The 15,205-nt window shown below is 44.5% G+C and overlaps 1 protein-coding gene across 2 annotated transcripts in view; it reads left to right on the top strand.

The window, feature by feature from the left end:
- Nucleotides 1–1,411, top strand: part of LOC8034666 (homeobox protein prospero) — a 184,264-nt gene extending 182,853 nt beyond the window's left edge. For both annotated transcript variants that reach the window (XM_040208797.3, XM_029991095.3), the window contains one exon: nucleotides 177–1,411. In XM_040208797.3, the coding sequence (XP_040064731.1) occupies nucleotides 177–356 (180 nt within the window). In that variant the 3' untranslated portion in view covers nucleotides 357–1,411. The remainder of the gene's footprint in view (nucleotides 1–176) is intronic.
- Nucleotides 1,412–15,205: the final 13,794 nt, after the last annotated feature.

Here is a 15,205-nt window from a genome sequence, read left to right as displayed (position 1 = left end):
AGGTATTAATCTTCGTCACAAATACCGAATAATCTTAGTCAACAAGCGAGGAATTAAACGGTGTTCATCTTGGCTATTGACACAAGAGGTTACAAGGTCGTTGTTGCCATCCTCGCTTGTTCCCAGTCCTCTTCCTTCGTCATGCCAACCCTATCCCTGGTTCTTGCCCTCCGCAGGTGCCCGAGAACTTCCGCTACGTGGTGGAACAGACTCTACGCGAGTTTTTCCGCGCCATCGTTGCCGGCAAGGACCAGGAGCAGTCGTGGAAGAAGGCCATCTACAAGGTTATCGCCCGTCTGGACGACAACGTGCCCGAGTACTTCAAGTCTCCAAACTTCCTCGAGCAGCTCGAGTGACGCCGAGCCCCTGCCTTGGACCTGCTGGCTCTCCAGCCGCCCTGGTGGCGTCTGGCCGCCGCACCCCTCAGGGACCCCTCGGCCTGGTCACGGCCCTGGTGCATCTGAGGGGCTGGTTCGAAGCTCTCTGTCTTCATCGAGGCTGACTTCCACGAGGACTGGACCCGCGAGACTCCTCGAGGGCCGCCGTCGGGACTGCGCTGGTGATCTGCGACCACGCTGAGCCTGCGGCGCGCCACCAGGACGCTCCTGGAAGGCGCCACGGTCTAGGACGGGACGCTGCGTGCCAGCCGGACCTCGCTTAGACCGCTCCCGCCAGCTGGCCATTTCCCAGATGACTGCGCCACTCCTTCCGAAACCTGGAAGGACGAAGACTTTGGCGCTTGAACTGGATGACGCGAGCTCCTGGTACCCGCTGCGGATAGTAGCAGAAGACAACAGATGTCGACGAGAAGGTGGTCGCGTACCGTGGCACAGTGCTAGTTCAGCTACTGTACATCGTGGGAGGTCAACCTGAGTTGATCTGGGTTCGCAAGTGGATGATGTACGCGTTCTGAACCACGGAGGTTATGGCACGCGACATCATCTCGAAACCCTCGATGCGACGGTTTGGTCCACACTGGTGCTGGAACGCCGTGGACTCGACCGCATCGAGGATGCTCTGGCCGGTGTCCACGCAGCGAGTGACGGTGCAGCAACTGCATCGGTGTCACAGCATGAGGAACCGCACCAGGACCCGCGTTGACTGACTTCCTGGATGTGCTTGTGGACAGCCGTGTGCAGACGGGGCCCAGACGGATGAACTGGAGTGCACAAAGAATGGCTGCTGACCGTGAGAGGAGGTAGGATCTGTATGACAACGTTGCTGCACAAATTTGTTCCCTGTTGTTCCGAACTGTACGCTCGGGACGCGCAACAACCCATGAATCTTGTACATAGACCGACGCGTTGATTTTCGCAAAGCGACTTTGATGGCATGCGCTATTATTATTATTATTATTTTATCATTATTATATTATTAATATTATTATTATACACAGGCAGCATTCCACCAAAAAGAAAGATTTTTTTGTTTGTTTTATATATACATATACCTATAAATATATACCATACGATTCATACATATCTCGAAGGATAGAGCCTGCGACTGTCATTCGAGCTCGACAAGCCGAAACGAGAGAGCGGCGCATGGAGGAAGCAAATTTCGGCGTGTAAACTCTTTCCGAGGAAACCCGTGATAATAGCTGATCGTTTGCTAGATCGCAAACCATTCCAAAGAGCGCTCGAAGACTATCTTCCTCGCAAAAGGTAGAGCTTTAAAAAGAAAACCACTCGGAAAGGGTTTTGTAAAACGTCACACACCGTCGAGACGAAGACCGAGAGATCAAGACGAAATGTTCAAAGCAAACACGAGACCTAAACCGTCTCGAGTGACGCGCGAGTCAAACGCAAGAGAACGAACGGCTTCGACTTCCTACCGATACATTGTCACTGTCATCTATTCTTCCATATATCTCACTCTCACTCTCTTCCTTGGGTGTTTAATCTTTTTTTTTTTTTTTTCTGAGCACACGCACGAAACCCGGTTGAACCGCTTTTTGGCGGCCCGCGTTATGCCTAATCATATTCGTAGTGTTTGTGTGATGATGATTATGAGTGAGTTAATGGAACCTTACTTCCGTGGAATCGGATGAGTGAATGAAACCCTAGTCGGCAGGGTTGGCTGGACGATGCACCTGGTGCTTCTCGCTCTAACACAACCCGCTGTCTCCCGCAGAATCACCCTTCACTTTCTGTCACCTAAGAGGAACTGTATGCGCTGTGTCAAAAAGGGAGAGACTCGTTTCGGGGTGTGCACGCGTCACGTGCGTGATGGTGAACATTCGTGTGTGAATATAGTTTCGCATAGATTCGTCTAATTTCCTCGTTAAATCGGTTAGTTAGCGCCGTTTAAACTATATGTTGACTTAGTCGTCGTGTCTTACATATGTAAAGTTACACTAGGAAACAATAATTATTTAAAACCTATTTTTTATCATTATTAGACAAGAAACCATATCCGGTCATAAATTAAAGGGACAGGTATTAATACACAAAACGTCAATTAAAAAAAAGACTGTGTTTGCTCTTTATTTACTTTTCACACTAAGAACAATAGTTCTTAGGGCTTCATTTCAAAAATGGTACCGGTATAGGTATTTAAATACCAGTTCGAACGCATTCCAATCGGAGAACCTTTCTAGAAACATCGAGGTTTTGAGTTTGCTAAAATTTGAGCCATCTGTCACCTGACTCCTTCATTCGTGGCTGCCAGGTTAATAATGTTTTTTTCGTGGCACTTATTAGACAAAATTACATAGCATGCAACTTTTTTCGGAAGATCGTTCCCAAATTTTAGCCCAAAACCTTCAACGACATGTTCAGTTCACGAAAGCTGTACGAGTCATGGAACGTTTAGAAAGGTTCTACGATAAGGCAAACAAAACTATAAAACGTTTATATAATGGCATATTAATTATAGTAGTGCCTAACGCAAAATTTAGGTTCTGGACACGACAAGCCGAGGCATGTGATAAAACCTACAACCTCGAAATGTTGCATTACGGTTTGGCAACGTGGGGGAACTGCGCGTTTCCCGCACGCGGCGCAGTTTGCCCGAACACAACATCGCCCCAATTTTTTCCTTATTTTGCTCACACCGGTTGGCGATGAAAATAAAATGCTCCCGCGTAATTTGGTGCTGCACATGAGCACATTCCACAGGGCTAGGCAGCTTTTAGTGCGTCCTTCGAGCTGCAAGGTAAATACGAAAGGAACAAAACGGCCTATCGCGGGTTCGTATAAACTGAATCACCTTATGTAAAGCAAATTCAACAGAATCGAGTTTAAAACAATGTATGAAATCACGGAATGGCTATGTATGATATCACGGAGCAACTATGATATATTATTACTTTTTGGTAATATTGCGGCAGGAGGTACCACTCAGCGGAAATGACGTAAAGGAGGGAAACGGGGGATTTGCGGCTACACAGACGATGACGATGATAATGAGGAGCTGTGAAGAATGGCGCCGCCTGGCGGCCAAAGTAGTAAACAGAGTAGTGGGGATAAGATGCATAAGGTCAAGGTTGCGACTAGCTAATGCAAACATGCGTATTTATTATATTTAATTTTTTTTACACAAACAGTTTTTTTAAGAAAACAGTGAAATTTTGAAGCGCTTTGACATGGCGGCGGAGCGGCGTACAGCCGCGGAATGACTAACGAGCACTCCCTCTTTGACTGAGCTGCTGTTCCCTATTAAATTCAGTCTGATATATATATATATATATATATATATATATATATATATATCACCTTTACGCCACCTTCTTTCGAACACCTCAGACATCTTCGTTTGACGTCGTTTTTGAATGCTAGTCAGTGGTATTAAAACGCAAAACAAGAACGCAAAAAAAAGTTTTATAATCACGTGAGGAGCTTGCTGATGCCCTTTGGCTTCTTTTTAACTAATGTCGCGATATCTTTTCTAGTTGTCAAGGTTTTTTGCGGGGTTTTTTTTTTGCGCGCACTTGCAGTTTGGTCTTTACGAATACGACGAGGATATAGGACAACTCTAGTTTTCGTAACCGCTTTGTACGTGTAATCTCTGTTTTCGTTTTTACGAGAGCTAGCTGCTGCTCGGCTCGTTTTCTACTTTTTTTTTTTTTCTGTGCACCGAGGCACGCAGGCGACAGAGATGACTGTCTCTACTGTCGCTGCCAAGTTATTTTTATTCTTTTCGCTTTTTTTTCCGTCGCCGTAGTTTCCCCGAATCGGGCTCGTTGAGAAAAACAAAGTGATCGTGGAAGCGAAGGAAGGAGAACACCTGTGATCTCGGCGCTCTATCCTCTACCCACTCAACTTCGTATGTTCCAGAGCAATTACCTTTCTTTTGCTTGCTCTTTTTTTTCGTTATACGACTTTAAGAGCAACAAAACATAAAAAAAAGCGAACCTCTATCTGGCACTCTCGTACCGCCGTTTCAAATTCGCCGATCTGCTTGTGACCGTTAGAACTCGACGTCAACCGTTAATCACACACACGCAAAAGACAACACGAAGGGTGGAAAAAAAATAAAATAAGACAGGTTAAAGCAGCAGTAAAACTCGTCGTTCTCGATTGTTGGTTGATTCCACGTACGTCTCATTGGAATCCAACCCCCCCCCCTTTTTTTTTCAAAAGAAAAGAAAGAAAATAGAACAGATAAAAGACAAAAAGAAATAAACAAACAAAAAACGAGAAGAGGGTGTACATCGTGTTTGCAGCGTTTCATGAGCGGCCGCTTTTTTCTCGTTTCCAGACTCAAAAATGCCCGCATACTGCGGTCACTGAAAGGATGAGAACGACAAAGCGTCCCTTTCGAATATCGGGCCTCTAGCATGCGCTTTTCGCCTTCCGTCGTGCGTTGAGTGCGCGTGCCCGCTCGAGGATCGCGATGCGCCGAAGCGTTGTGGAAGCTAGGAAGCTAGCGCCGGAGGCGGAACAGCTGAAGGACCTCTCTGGCGTTCTCACCCTACCAGCGACTATAGTCACGTCCCGATGGAACCTCAAAGTTTCTCGTCATGCTAACTGGCGCCGTGTCGTTAGACTTTAAGCCCACCAGGTCTCGAACCGACGCTTCGACTTAATCGTAGCCTGCGCAACTGAAATAACTATAAATAGCTAAATAATGTTTCACCCCTTCTTTAAAATGTCACCCGAATTGAACGTTTATTTGATTTTATTCTATTTTTCACACGATACCTCGATTTTACCTCCGATTTTCGCGGCATTCATTTTTCACAAAAAAACTTGAGTTAAAAAAATTTTCCGGATTCTTTTTCTTTTTTTTTCAACTTTCGAACAACAGGAGAAACTAATGCCTCTTCAGTCACGCCGCACCATTTACTCGAACCACAGCGTTTGGTAATCCATCGCCGCTAAACCAACGATCCCTCAAGGGTCGATAGGTACACAGTCGCATGTTCTCGCGGCACGTATCTATACCTCTGCTTTGAAAATGGCGGCGCCACGATTCCCAAAGACCCCATCCGTCGCCGCCGTCGCCATGCAAAGTAGCATCGCACACCGCGCCGTAACAGGAGATCCCTTTTCCGTCGTCCTTTTGGTTTTTAGCTCAGCGCTCGCTGCTACACCTCGTTTCACCTTTTCGATGGACCGTAGGGGAGGCACCACAGCCAATCGCAGCGCTGTGAATCTACTACGTCATTACGAGACCCGCGCATCGCTGTGCCCTTCCCACAGGTCACGTGACACCCATACGGCATTGGATTGGTCTAGCTTGTTCGCAGCGTCCACTGCGGTCCATCGTAAAGTGAAACGGAGTACAGTCCCGTTTCTTTGTGTTATTAGTATAAGTAATGGTAGTAGTCGTAGTTTTACGAATATTGTTCTCTCCTTCCGTTCTCGCCTTTCTTTGTAGTTAGGTTTTATTATGTCTCGTTTCGAACGCTTCGACCGGCGAGGAAGCTCCGACTGCGATCCGGTGGCGAAGCTCGGCGGAGTTCAAGACAAAACAGCACCGCAGTCTAGTCATCTCAAATTGTGTCGTGTTGTGTCTTCGTGCTGCCCACGAGGCTGTCTTTCGTTTCAACACTTCCTGCTTGCCTCCTCCCCCTCTTTTTTTTTCTTTCCTTCGTTATTGGGTTTGCGTACTTCTTGTTTTGTTCTAAACTCGCTCAGAACGTCCGGCGTGTCAGATTTGCCTTTTGGAAGCCGCGGCGCCGCGTAACCTTATCGTTAGTTGTTCGTCCTTCCTTCCGGAGAGACGCGGAATTTCAGCGTGTCGTTGAGAACTACTGCTTCTCGACACACATGGAGTCACTAAATGGAGCAATACCTAGAGTATCGGCAGTCCGTTTCCCGAATATCTCGAGGGTGCCGCCATTTTTGGCGTCATTACTGCAGGGCGGGCGCGATTGGCGATAGCAGTGATTCCAAAAAAGGGACTTTCGGAGCTTTAGGCTTGGTGTCGGGAACATGAGACAATGACGCCTATGCTTTAACATGTCTAGGAGCTGAAAAAAAGCATTTTCTGTCATTTCAGATAAGACTACAGATAGCTGACAACAATGATTGTAATCACCAAGATGAATGAAGTGTAGTTACTCTGAAACGCAGCTCATTTATCGACTCTAGGAACACCAATTCTGAATACTGACTCTAATTATATTACAAAAAGACGAGTCAGCGCAACTTCACAGCGGCAACCTTAAAACTTGCAAACGTACAGTTTTTTTTGTTTTTTTTTTGTGTTCGTTAAGCGAAGTTTCGAATTAAGCGAAGTTTCGAATTAAGCGATCCTCTCACGCTAACTAGTCAGCGATTGTCGAACGCGTTCACGCGCACTTCGTACGCTCGATCATCTTTATTTTGATTTCATTCTCATCCAGTTTACACGCTTTACTTGTTAATATTTTTTTTAAACCGTGCACTCACGTCCTTTCCAACATTCCAGCACGATCCATGTTTCAGTATCTCGTTTTTTTTATTTAGTTTTAACGCACCCACCTTTCTCGCAATCATTACTCGCGAAAAATGTGATAGATATTTCCTTTCTTTGTAGTCAGACATAGAGATCCAGAATATCGTATCGTTCAGTCGACTAGTACACATATTGTCACGTCTTTTCTTTTTAATAAAGGGAGAGAGAGAGAGAGAGAAACCTATCAAAAGTGTGTGGACAAAGCCTTCTAAGTCAGATCGAAGCCGTTTGTTCTCTTACTTCCATTCAAGAAAAATAACATTCCCGGAAATGACGTCGATGGTATGACGTCAGCGAGTGACGCCAGCGAGTGGTGTGTCAGCGATCGCAGATGAGCGACGAATGACAGAAAGCAATCTCTGACAAAGAAGTGTGAAACAAATGACAACAGCAACAATCCAGCGTACGAAAAAAAAAAACGTGCGGCGAATTGTGTGTTTGTAGCCGCCACCGAGTTCTGTATGTGCGTTTGCGTGCGCGTGCTTTGTGTGTGTGTCTTCGTTTCATATTCAAACCAAAAAAACATAAACGCTGCACAACGTTGTAGAAAGTTTTTTTTTTCTTTAAATAATGTTAATGTTAGAATGTGCATGTGTTTGTCCTTTTACCACCAAAAATCAGTATTTTTCTGCTTTTCATTCGAGAAAACTTGTCGGGAATGCCAAGTTTTTGGAGGGTTTTTTGCGCAAAATTATTTACATTTACCTTCACATTCACACTTGAAATGCCTGTTTGTCGACTGCCAGAACTGCGAAGCAATTTCTTTTACTTTTTTTTATTATTTTTCTATGTCTCTGTTCACCTTAACAGCGGGCTCTACTCACTGTATCTATATTTGTTCTAAGAACATCTTTTTTGCGGCTTCCACTTAAGAGCAAAAAAAGTTATACCATAGAACAAAGCTTAATTTTAGTTTGTCTCGGGTGATATTCTTCTTCGCCGTAAGAGGTCGCTCAAATAGCGAAAGACGTCCAAAAGAAAACGCATCGAAGCCCCCGAATCAAAATGACGAATTGCACACTTTGTTTTATTCATATCTCCTTCTTTTCGTCGCAATTCGCTGGAATCTTTGATACCTTAATTTTCTATTTCTGGCTTCGAACCAATTTTCGTTGCCTTTAATGTGCTAATGTTTCGGCGCTGGACAAAACTTTGATCAAACACATAACTGCCCATGTCATTAAATAACACACTTCTGTTGTAAAACAAAAATTTACAAAACATCCGTGACGTCCACCAATAAACTAATAAGTGCGATTTCTGCGTTAAAAACTAATTTAAAAAAGTATCATTCAGGCAGTTAGAATCGTGGAGTAGGCAGCTTTTCGTTTAAAAATATAATAGACTGAAAGATTGAATGAATGGGTTGTAAGACCACACCTCGAGCGTCCGCCATCGCATCCTCCCTTTCGACAGGTACAAAAAGGGAGTCTAAAAAAACACAAAAAACAACGCCCCCGGAAATAAAAACAGAAGTGCCTTTCCCGTATCTACCCGTACATCTTGTCCTCCACTTGTCCTCGAGGTTTTCAAAAAGCCCGCCCACAAAACTTACTTCCCCCTTGTGAACCTTGCCCTCCTTGCTGAGCCTTCAGTCCGTTGACTGCGCTTTGTGTATCCCTTGATTCCAAGCCTGTCGCGATTCTTGTAACATTTTCAGATGAAACCCAGAATTGGCGCCCAAAGTGGAGTAACGTCGATGTCGCTCGTTCTGGTTCATCACTGTTTTAACTCAACTGGCAAAGCAAACATCTATTTCGTTTTCCTTTTCCTTTTTTTCTAAGATAATATCACCTTCATCTAAATTACAAGATAGCCCTACCTTACACGCTAGATACAAGCATCGCTAATTTTGTTGGGTTCGATTTTCGTTTAAATGAAACGTGAGCATCAGTCTTTTACGTAGCTTGGGGATCCTGCAAACGTTGAATGACACTCCGTTTGTAGGAGATTGGCTTCTTTTTTTCTCTTGAACTACTTTGACACGAAGAGATAATTTGAAACCTTGTGAAAAATTCGTCAATTAAATAAACAAAACGAGTAAACGAAAACGGGGAAAAAGCGCGTAAAGGAGGTACTGGCGTAACAAAGCAGAACGTCTCCTTCTATTGTATTAACAACGATCGGTGTTTGATGACGATTAAGGTTCGTCCGCTATTTCCAAGCTTTCAGTGATCGTTTACCTTCTTTTAACAATTTCCTATTTGCCAAGTCTCATTAGAAACTTTTAGCAAACCGTTACCGTGTTCCGCTACCACCGTGGCCTTTGAAGCATGCTTTTAACCGTCTGCAAGCACGAGTCACCGCAATATTCGTGGGTCGAATGCCGCGTGCCAAATGTTCTCTTTGAACTCATTGCCATGCGGCATTCGAAACACAGATCTCGCGATGACTCGCGTTCGAATCTGCATGCAGACTGTCTTTTGTATGATGTATAAGTGCGCGACCCCGGCATAAAAGCATTCTTCAAAAGTTCCGTTCGTGTGGTACGCGGAACACGGTTACCGTTTGCTAAAAGACCATATTAAACCTAATGGCGCATCGGGCAAAGTTGTGTACGAGTCCCTTGCTCCGCTTCTGCAACGCGGAAGACCTCGTCAGAGAGTCGTCATTTTCATTTTGCGTCCTTGCCTATCACGCACCACCCCATCGACAAACAAAGTTCATTCAGTCTTCTTTCTTTTTTTCTTATTTGTTGCTTAGAAACTGCCGACGATTTCGGTAACATTGTTGAAAAGTGAACAATGGCGTCTACTTGAACTGACTGGTTGGACGGCCCGTCACGCCTGGTACAGGCATATCCTATCATTCAAATGCGTGTGCGTGCGTGTGTTCTTCAGCGTGCGTTATGCTTGCAATTTTATTTCTCCCTACTGTAGTGCACGCGGATAATTTATTACACGGTACGACGTGAACCGTACGCTTAGCCCAGCACGATTACTGCTTAACCTTTTTTTTTTTTTGGCGCGTGCATCACGCTCAGGCGCACGCGCGCACGCACTCACGAGATTGTTTCTTAGTCTCTACATCAAGATTCACATATCATTCATGTCAAGGTTTTTCTTGGATCTGTCTTGAAAAAATGTGATTTATATACAACGTTGTGGGAAGAGGCGAACATACCAGAAACCAAACAAAACGAACTGTGAACAAAGCGATGAACATTTGTGTGCGCGTGTGTGTGTGTGGCCCTCATTCCCTCGGATGTAAAGTGTGCACACTTGTCACGTTAAATCGAAAAAACGAAATCAATAGTGTTATTATATGTATAAAGTATATAAATATATTATAAATATTATATAAAAGACGCCCTTTTTTTATTATCCTCGCTGGCTGTTTTCACATCGTCGCTTGTACAGAAAATAGTGAACTATGTATGAAAGAAACTTGCTTTTCTTTTTGCAGCTACAACAATACGCTAATATATGAGCATCATTATCAGCGTGTGTGTTTTGATGTCGTTTTTTTTTTTTTTTTGTTTGTTTTGTTTGATTGGCAGTTACTTCGCGTGTGCTCATTTTTCTGTAGCGTGTTTGTTTTGATCAGTGCTGATTTGGTGCTGGAACAAGACTGTGGCTGCACATTTTTCATGCATATTTTTATTTTAGATTTCGAAGGAATCGCGTGGATCAAATGTGCATAGTCCTACGAAACGTGTATTGACCAGGTAGCATAAAGAATGCCGCCTGTTCGTACTACAAGCGAGCAGCTCTAATACCAGTGAAACGTAGCTGAGATCTCTCCTCCAGAGAGTTCAGCAGGAAGGATCGAGAAGCGAATGAAACTTGAGGCTGCTACATCCGTGATCGTTAAAGAAAAAAAAAAACAATTGCGATTTTTGTTTTTTTAAGGGACACGCACACGCTGTGTAAAACTGTTGACGGTGTATTTATTGAACGACGTACGAGGAATCTCTCGATTGTTTGTTTGCTTGTTTGTGTTGCTTTTTCCCCCTTTCATCCCTAAACAGGTTTGAGGGTCGAAGAAAAAAATAACGCAACAACCAACAAAATGAATGTCCTGCACGGTGGATTCTATATAGTAACGCTCTCTTCTCTCGGTTCAGTTACGAATAAAAGAAGATTTCTATGAAAATAAAAACGGACGCTGGTTTTGTCTTCTTTATTTCTCACCTTCGCTAATTCCACTTGTAAGACGTTTCAAGACGCGCTGACGGCAACGCTCACGCGAGCTGGGCAGTACTGCAATAAATCTACTAGTGACGACGTTTCATCGATGTGTCTTATCGTGTTTTCGCGGTCCCCATAATGCACGGGGCAGTAGAGAACGCTAAACATACCATTGCGGGTGGCCTTCCGGGCACCTGACTCAAGGATTCCTTCGCATCTCGAGGTAAGACAAAAAGCGCGAACCGCCATTTCATTAAAGTCTCACGAACTTCCAGTGAATGTAGGGCGAACCACCTACACGGTTCTTCTGCCAAACGACATTTTTTTCTAAGTTGCGCTCTAGGTCTCTGTGGAATACCGGAGCCCCGTGTTCCTAAAGGTGCCGCTGCCAAAGACCGTGAACGCAGTCACAGCAAGGACAACCAGCGGCTGTGGACGCCGTCACTGAGAGTGTGGTGACGAGTCGCCACGTACTGGAATAGTTTGCAAAACCGAATTTTGAGCGTTCCAGTCTGTGACAGCTAAAGAAACGTAAGGCGTTACAAGTCCTGGGTACGTTATTATTTCTCGCAGCTAATCACACTGCGGCGTTAGCCGATAACCATGCCGATGAACAAATCCTTAAGTTCAGACGCAACCAACGCTACGAGCTGAGCCAATCATTAACAGAAAAGTTTATGATTGGCTCAGCTAGCTATCGTAGCTGGAGCAATCCTAAACATAAAAGACCCAGTGACTTGCGATTTTGACGCTGCTCAATGGGACCCATTACCTCGTAGCGTCGTCTGCCTCTGAACTTAAGCTGAATCGAAGTGTAGTAACTCTAGCCGCAACTGCGGAACCCTTTTGGTGGTGTACGGGATCAGCCACAAGCTCAGTTCAAACATGGCACCACCTGAATAGATCAACAGATCACCCTTCTTTTTAGAAAAGGGGCGGGGGGTGCTTGAAATTTTTATATTTTTCGCTTTCTTGGATTGCGCAGACTTGGCTGGGGCCTACACATATATGAAAAAGAGACACGTAATTTTTTTTTGGCGACATAATAACACAAAACATCGCTTACAACTTCAAAGAAAACGAAGGCTGTGGCGATCCCCGAGCGTAATGTTATCCTGCCGTAGCCGATATAATAGCTGTATTAGCCGGTAAGAACTTCAACCTTTTGCGTTACCTTTCGATCGCTCGTGGGTCCCTAATGTGAGCAGTTGCTTACGATAGAGCACACGGAAACGTTAAAAACTAGCTGTTATTTTGCTTTTCTTTTTCTTTTATCGCTTATCTATACCAGACTCCGAGTCTACTCTATCGAATAGTCGAACAGTAACGCGAAAATGTCGTGCGGGGAAAGGGCTCATTGACAGCCCCGACGAACCGCGCCACTTTCACCCACATTTCCGTTTAGCTGTACACGTGTAATTGCTTCCCCACGAGCTTGAAACGAGCAAAAACAGCGTGCCGGAGAATGCCTTTGTCGTTGCCTGGTGTGTCTGTAACCTCTCCACTCTGCCATTGGTGGAGGGGTGATCTGACGTCACCTACATTGTGTGCTACTAACCCGTTAACACACTAACGAGCGCGGGCTGCTAATAACACGCATGCCTGGTGCTGCCGGCGGCGCATGCTCGACTGACTCGCCTTGCGCATGTCTCTCTCACAACTGACATATTTTTGTTGGTGTACCAAAATGTTTGTTTTGAGTATGTGTGTGTTGAGCGAAGAGAGGGGGGGGGGGGGGTGTGCAAGAGACAGGCTGTGTGGATGAAGTGTGTGTGCCATCATGTAGCATGCATTCTTATTTCTTAATCTTTATTTACAACTTTTCGTGTCTGTTGATCGCAGTAGTGCGAGAGATTAGTAATCAGTGTATAGAGAAAGTTTACTAAATAGCGGTGTCCTAATAAAATATATTTAGAGACCTAACGGTAAAACGTAAGCCACAACAACATATTTCTCAGTTATGTATTTTACTAATCAGATATTGATAGGCATATTTGACATCTGAAATAAGTCTAGCAAATTTAAAATAAAACCGAACGTCGTTCATTTAGTGTTATAACCGACTGAGGTAAATTGAACTAGGGTTACATTCTCGTACTTATAAAAAACAAATATGACACCACCTGTATTCACCTTATTCAAGGGAGAATATCATATCGATGCATTTTCCTCCTCCTATAGCTGCGAGGGTAGCGAAAAAAGATGAAGAAATTAGTAAAAGAGTTTGGCGTACTTCGATGTATGTCGGAATTTTATTTTATCTGTAAAAAGTCGTACTCTTATGAGAGATGCAATTTTTCCGAGGCATATTTGATGAGGACCGCCATTGGGATCTACTTCGAACGGCTGCCATACTTCGACTAAAGACAAAATACAATTTACGTTTTTTTTTTATCTTTCTTGTGACAATTTGACCAGCTGAGTTTATGCCTGCGTGACATTTCAGTGTACAATTTGTTGTTCTTTTTTTTTTTCCTTCGTATGATTCTGAGTTTTGTACTGTCTGTTCAAAAACACCTTTGTGTACGTAATTGAATTGCAATCAAATCAAACATATGATCGAACAGAGAGGCATTTCACCCTGACCTCCGAAAAAAAGGTGAGTCTTGAAATGAATATCTCGTACCTGTGCGCGTGCCCTTTATTATAAACTAAGCCGACCGTTGTTAACGAAATGCAGCGAACAAAGGTATCATATTCCGTATGATTTTATGATGGACCGCAGCGGAGGCTACAAGCCATCCCAACCAATGCGACGCTGCGGAAGGATTAGGTGACTACGCGTCCTGGGCAACGCTATGCCCCTCCCGAGGGACGCGGGACACTTGCTTGACCTTTTATGTACTTCGATGCCTTGTAGCGTCCTCTGTGATCCATCGTCAGGTGAAAAGGAACATAGGTGCCCGCCATGACAATGTCACTGTATCAGTTTAAACAGCTCGTAAATTTTGTGAACACAGGCCAGATCTGATAGAGACTTTACACCCCAATAAGACTGTGTAAGGCTGTTTTATTACTGTTTATATTATATATATTTTTTAGCATGGCGGAGAAGGAAACGGGCGTTTGAACGGCACCGCCTCGCCAGGGAACAAGTGTGTCGAAGGTTCGCTCGCATTTCAGGCAAACGCCGTGAGATGGCGCAACATGAGTGCAGGCTCGAGGAACTATCCTAGTGTGCGCACACGTTTTCAAGGCCGCGCTGCGCTCGGTCGCGCCTCGCAGGAACGCCCTTACCCGACAGTGCCCCTGTCGGGATAGGCGCAAAGCCCCAGCGGGCTTCTGCCGACTCGAGTGGCCTTGATGAGACAACATTCTCATTTTTTGACCGTGATCCGGAGCCTTCGCTGAAGAACAACGTTTGTCGACATGATAGAAGTTAGACTTTCATTAAATAAGAAAAAGAAATACTCCTACTTGACACATCAGAAACAATTTTATTGGGCATTTTGCTTCCGGTGGGGGAGGCATCGCCAGCAGTTACGCAGCAGTTGCATAGTTACATGTTATTACACAGCTACACAGCTTGGAAGGGTTTGGGCACTGACCAAGCCTCTCTCAGTTCATATGTATCTACTGATGAATGTGATGACGTCTCTCGCATGGAAAGCAAAACGTTTAATGAAATGCTTTTGAAGTATTTTTTCACCTTCTGTTGAAATTTCTACCGTAGACAATTAGTACCATGTGTCTGTGTGTGTTCTTTTTCGTGCGCTTTTAGCTGGTGTCAGGCATTGCACCTGATTAAAGCGACAGTTTGAACCATCAACATAATCAACACCAGCCCTTAATATATAGCAGCACCCCCCCCCCTCCCCCGAAATAAAATTACTGCGTACGCCACTGACTGCGGCTACAGCTGTGGTGCTCATTTTTGGGTTATCACGTCTTGCTTCACTAATCAGCGGCGAGCTCAGTGTCAGCACATCAAGATTGGCAGAAGTTCATAAACAACCCCCACCTTCCCCCCCCCCCCTCAAAAAAAAAAAGAACAAATTGTAATTTTTTTGCGCAAAATTGGACTCTTGTTGAACGCTTACTTAACGCCCTAATGTAGCGCTAGCGGTGTAAACCAGATGCTAAAGTTTCAGAAGTAACCACTTTCTTATTCCAAAAGTTTAAGGTGATTTTCTCAAATTTTCAATGAGAAAATGGCGGCTGACAGAGCTTTTGAAATGGAGCTCCAGTTA

Source organism: Ixodes scapularis, unplaced genomic scaffold (genome assembly GCF_016920785.2).
Source record: "Ixodes scapularis isolate PalLabHiFi unplaced genomic scaffold, ASM1692078v2 PGA_scaffold10__122_contigs__length_95168666, whole genome shotgun sequence".
In the NCBI taxonomy this organism is placed as follows: Eukaryota; Metazoa; Arthropoda; class Arachnida; order Ixodida; family Ixodidae; genus Ixodes; species Ixodes scapularis.
The sequence above is the reverse complement of the archived record's forward strand: the minus strand, read 5'-3'. Positions and strand labels throughout refer to the sequence as shown.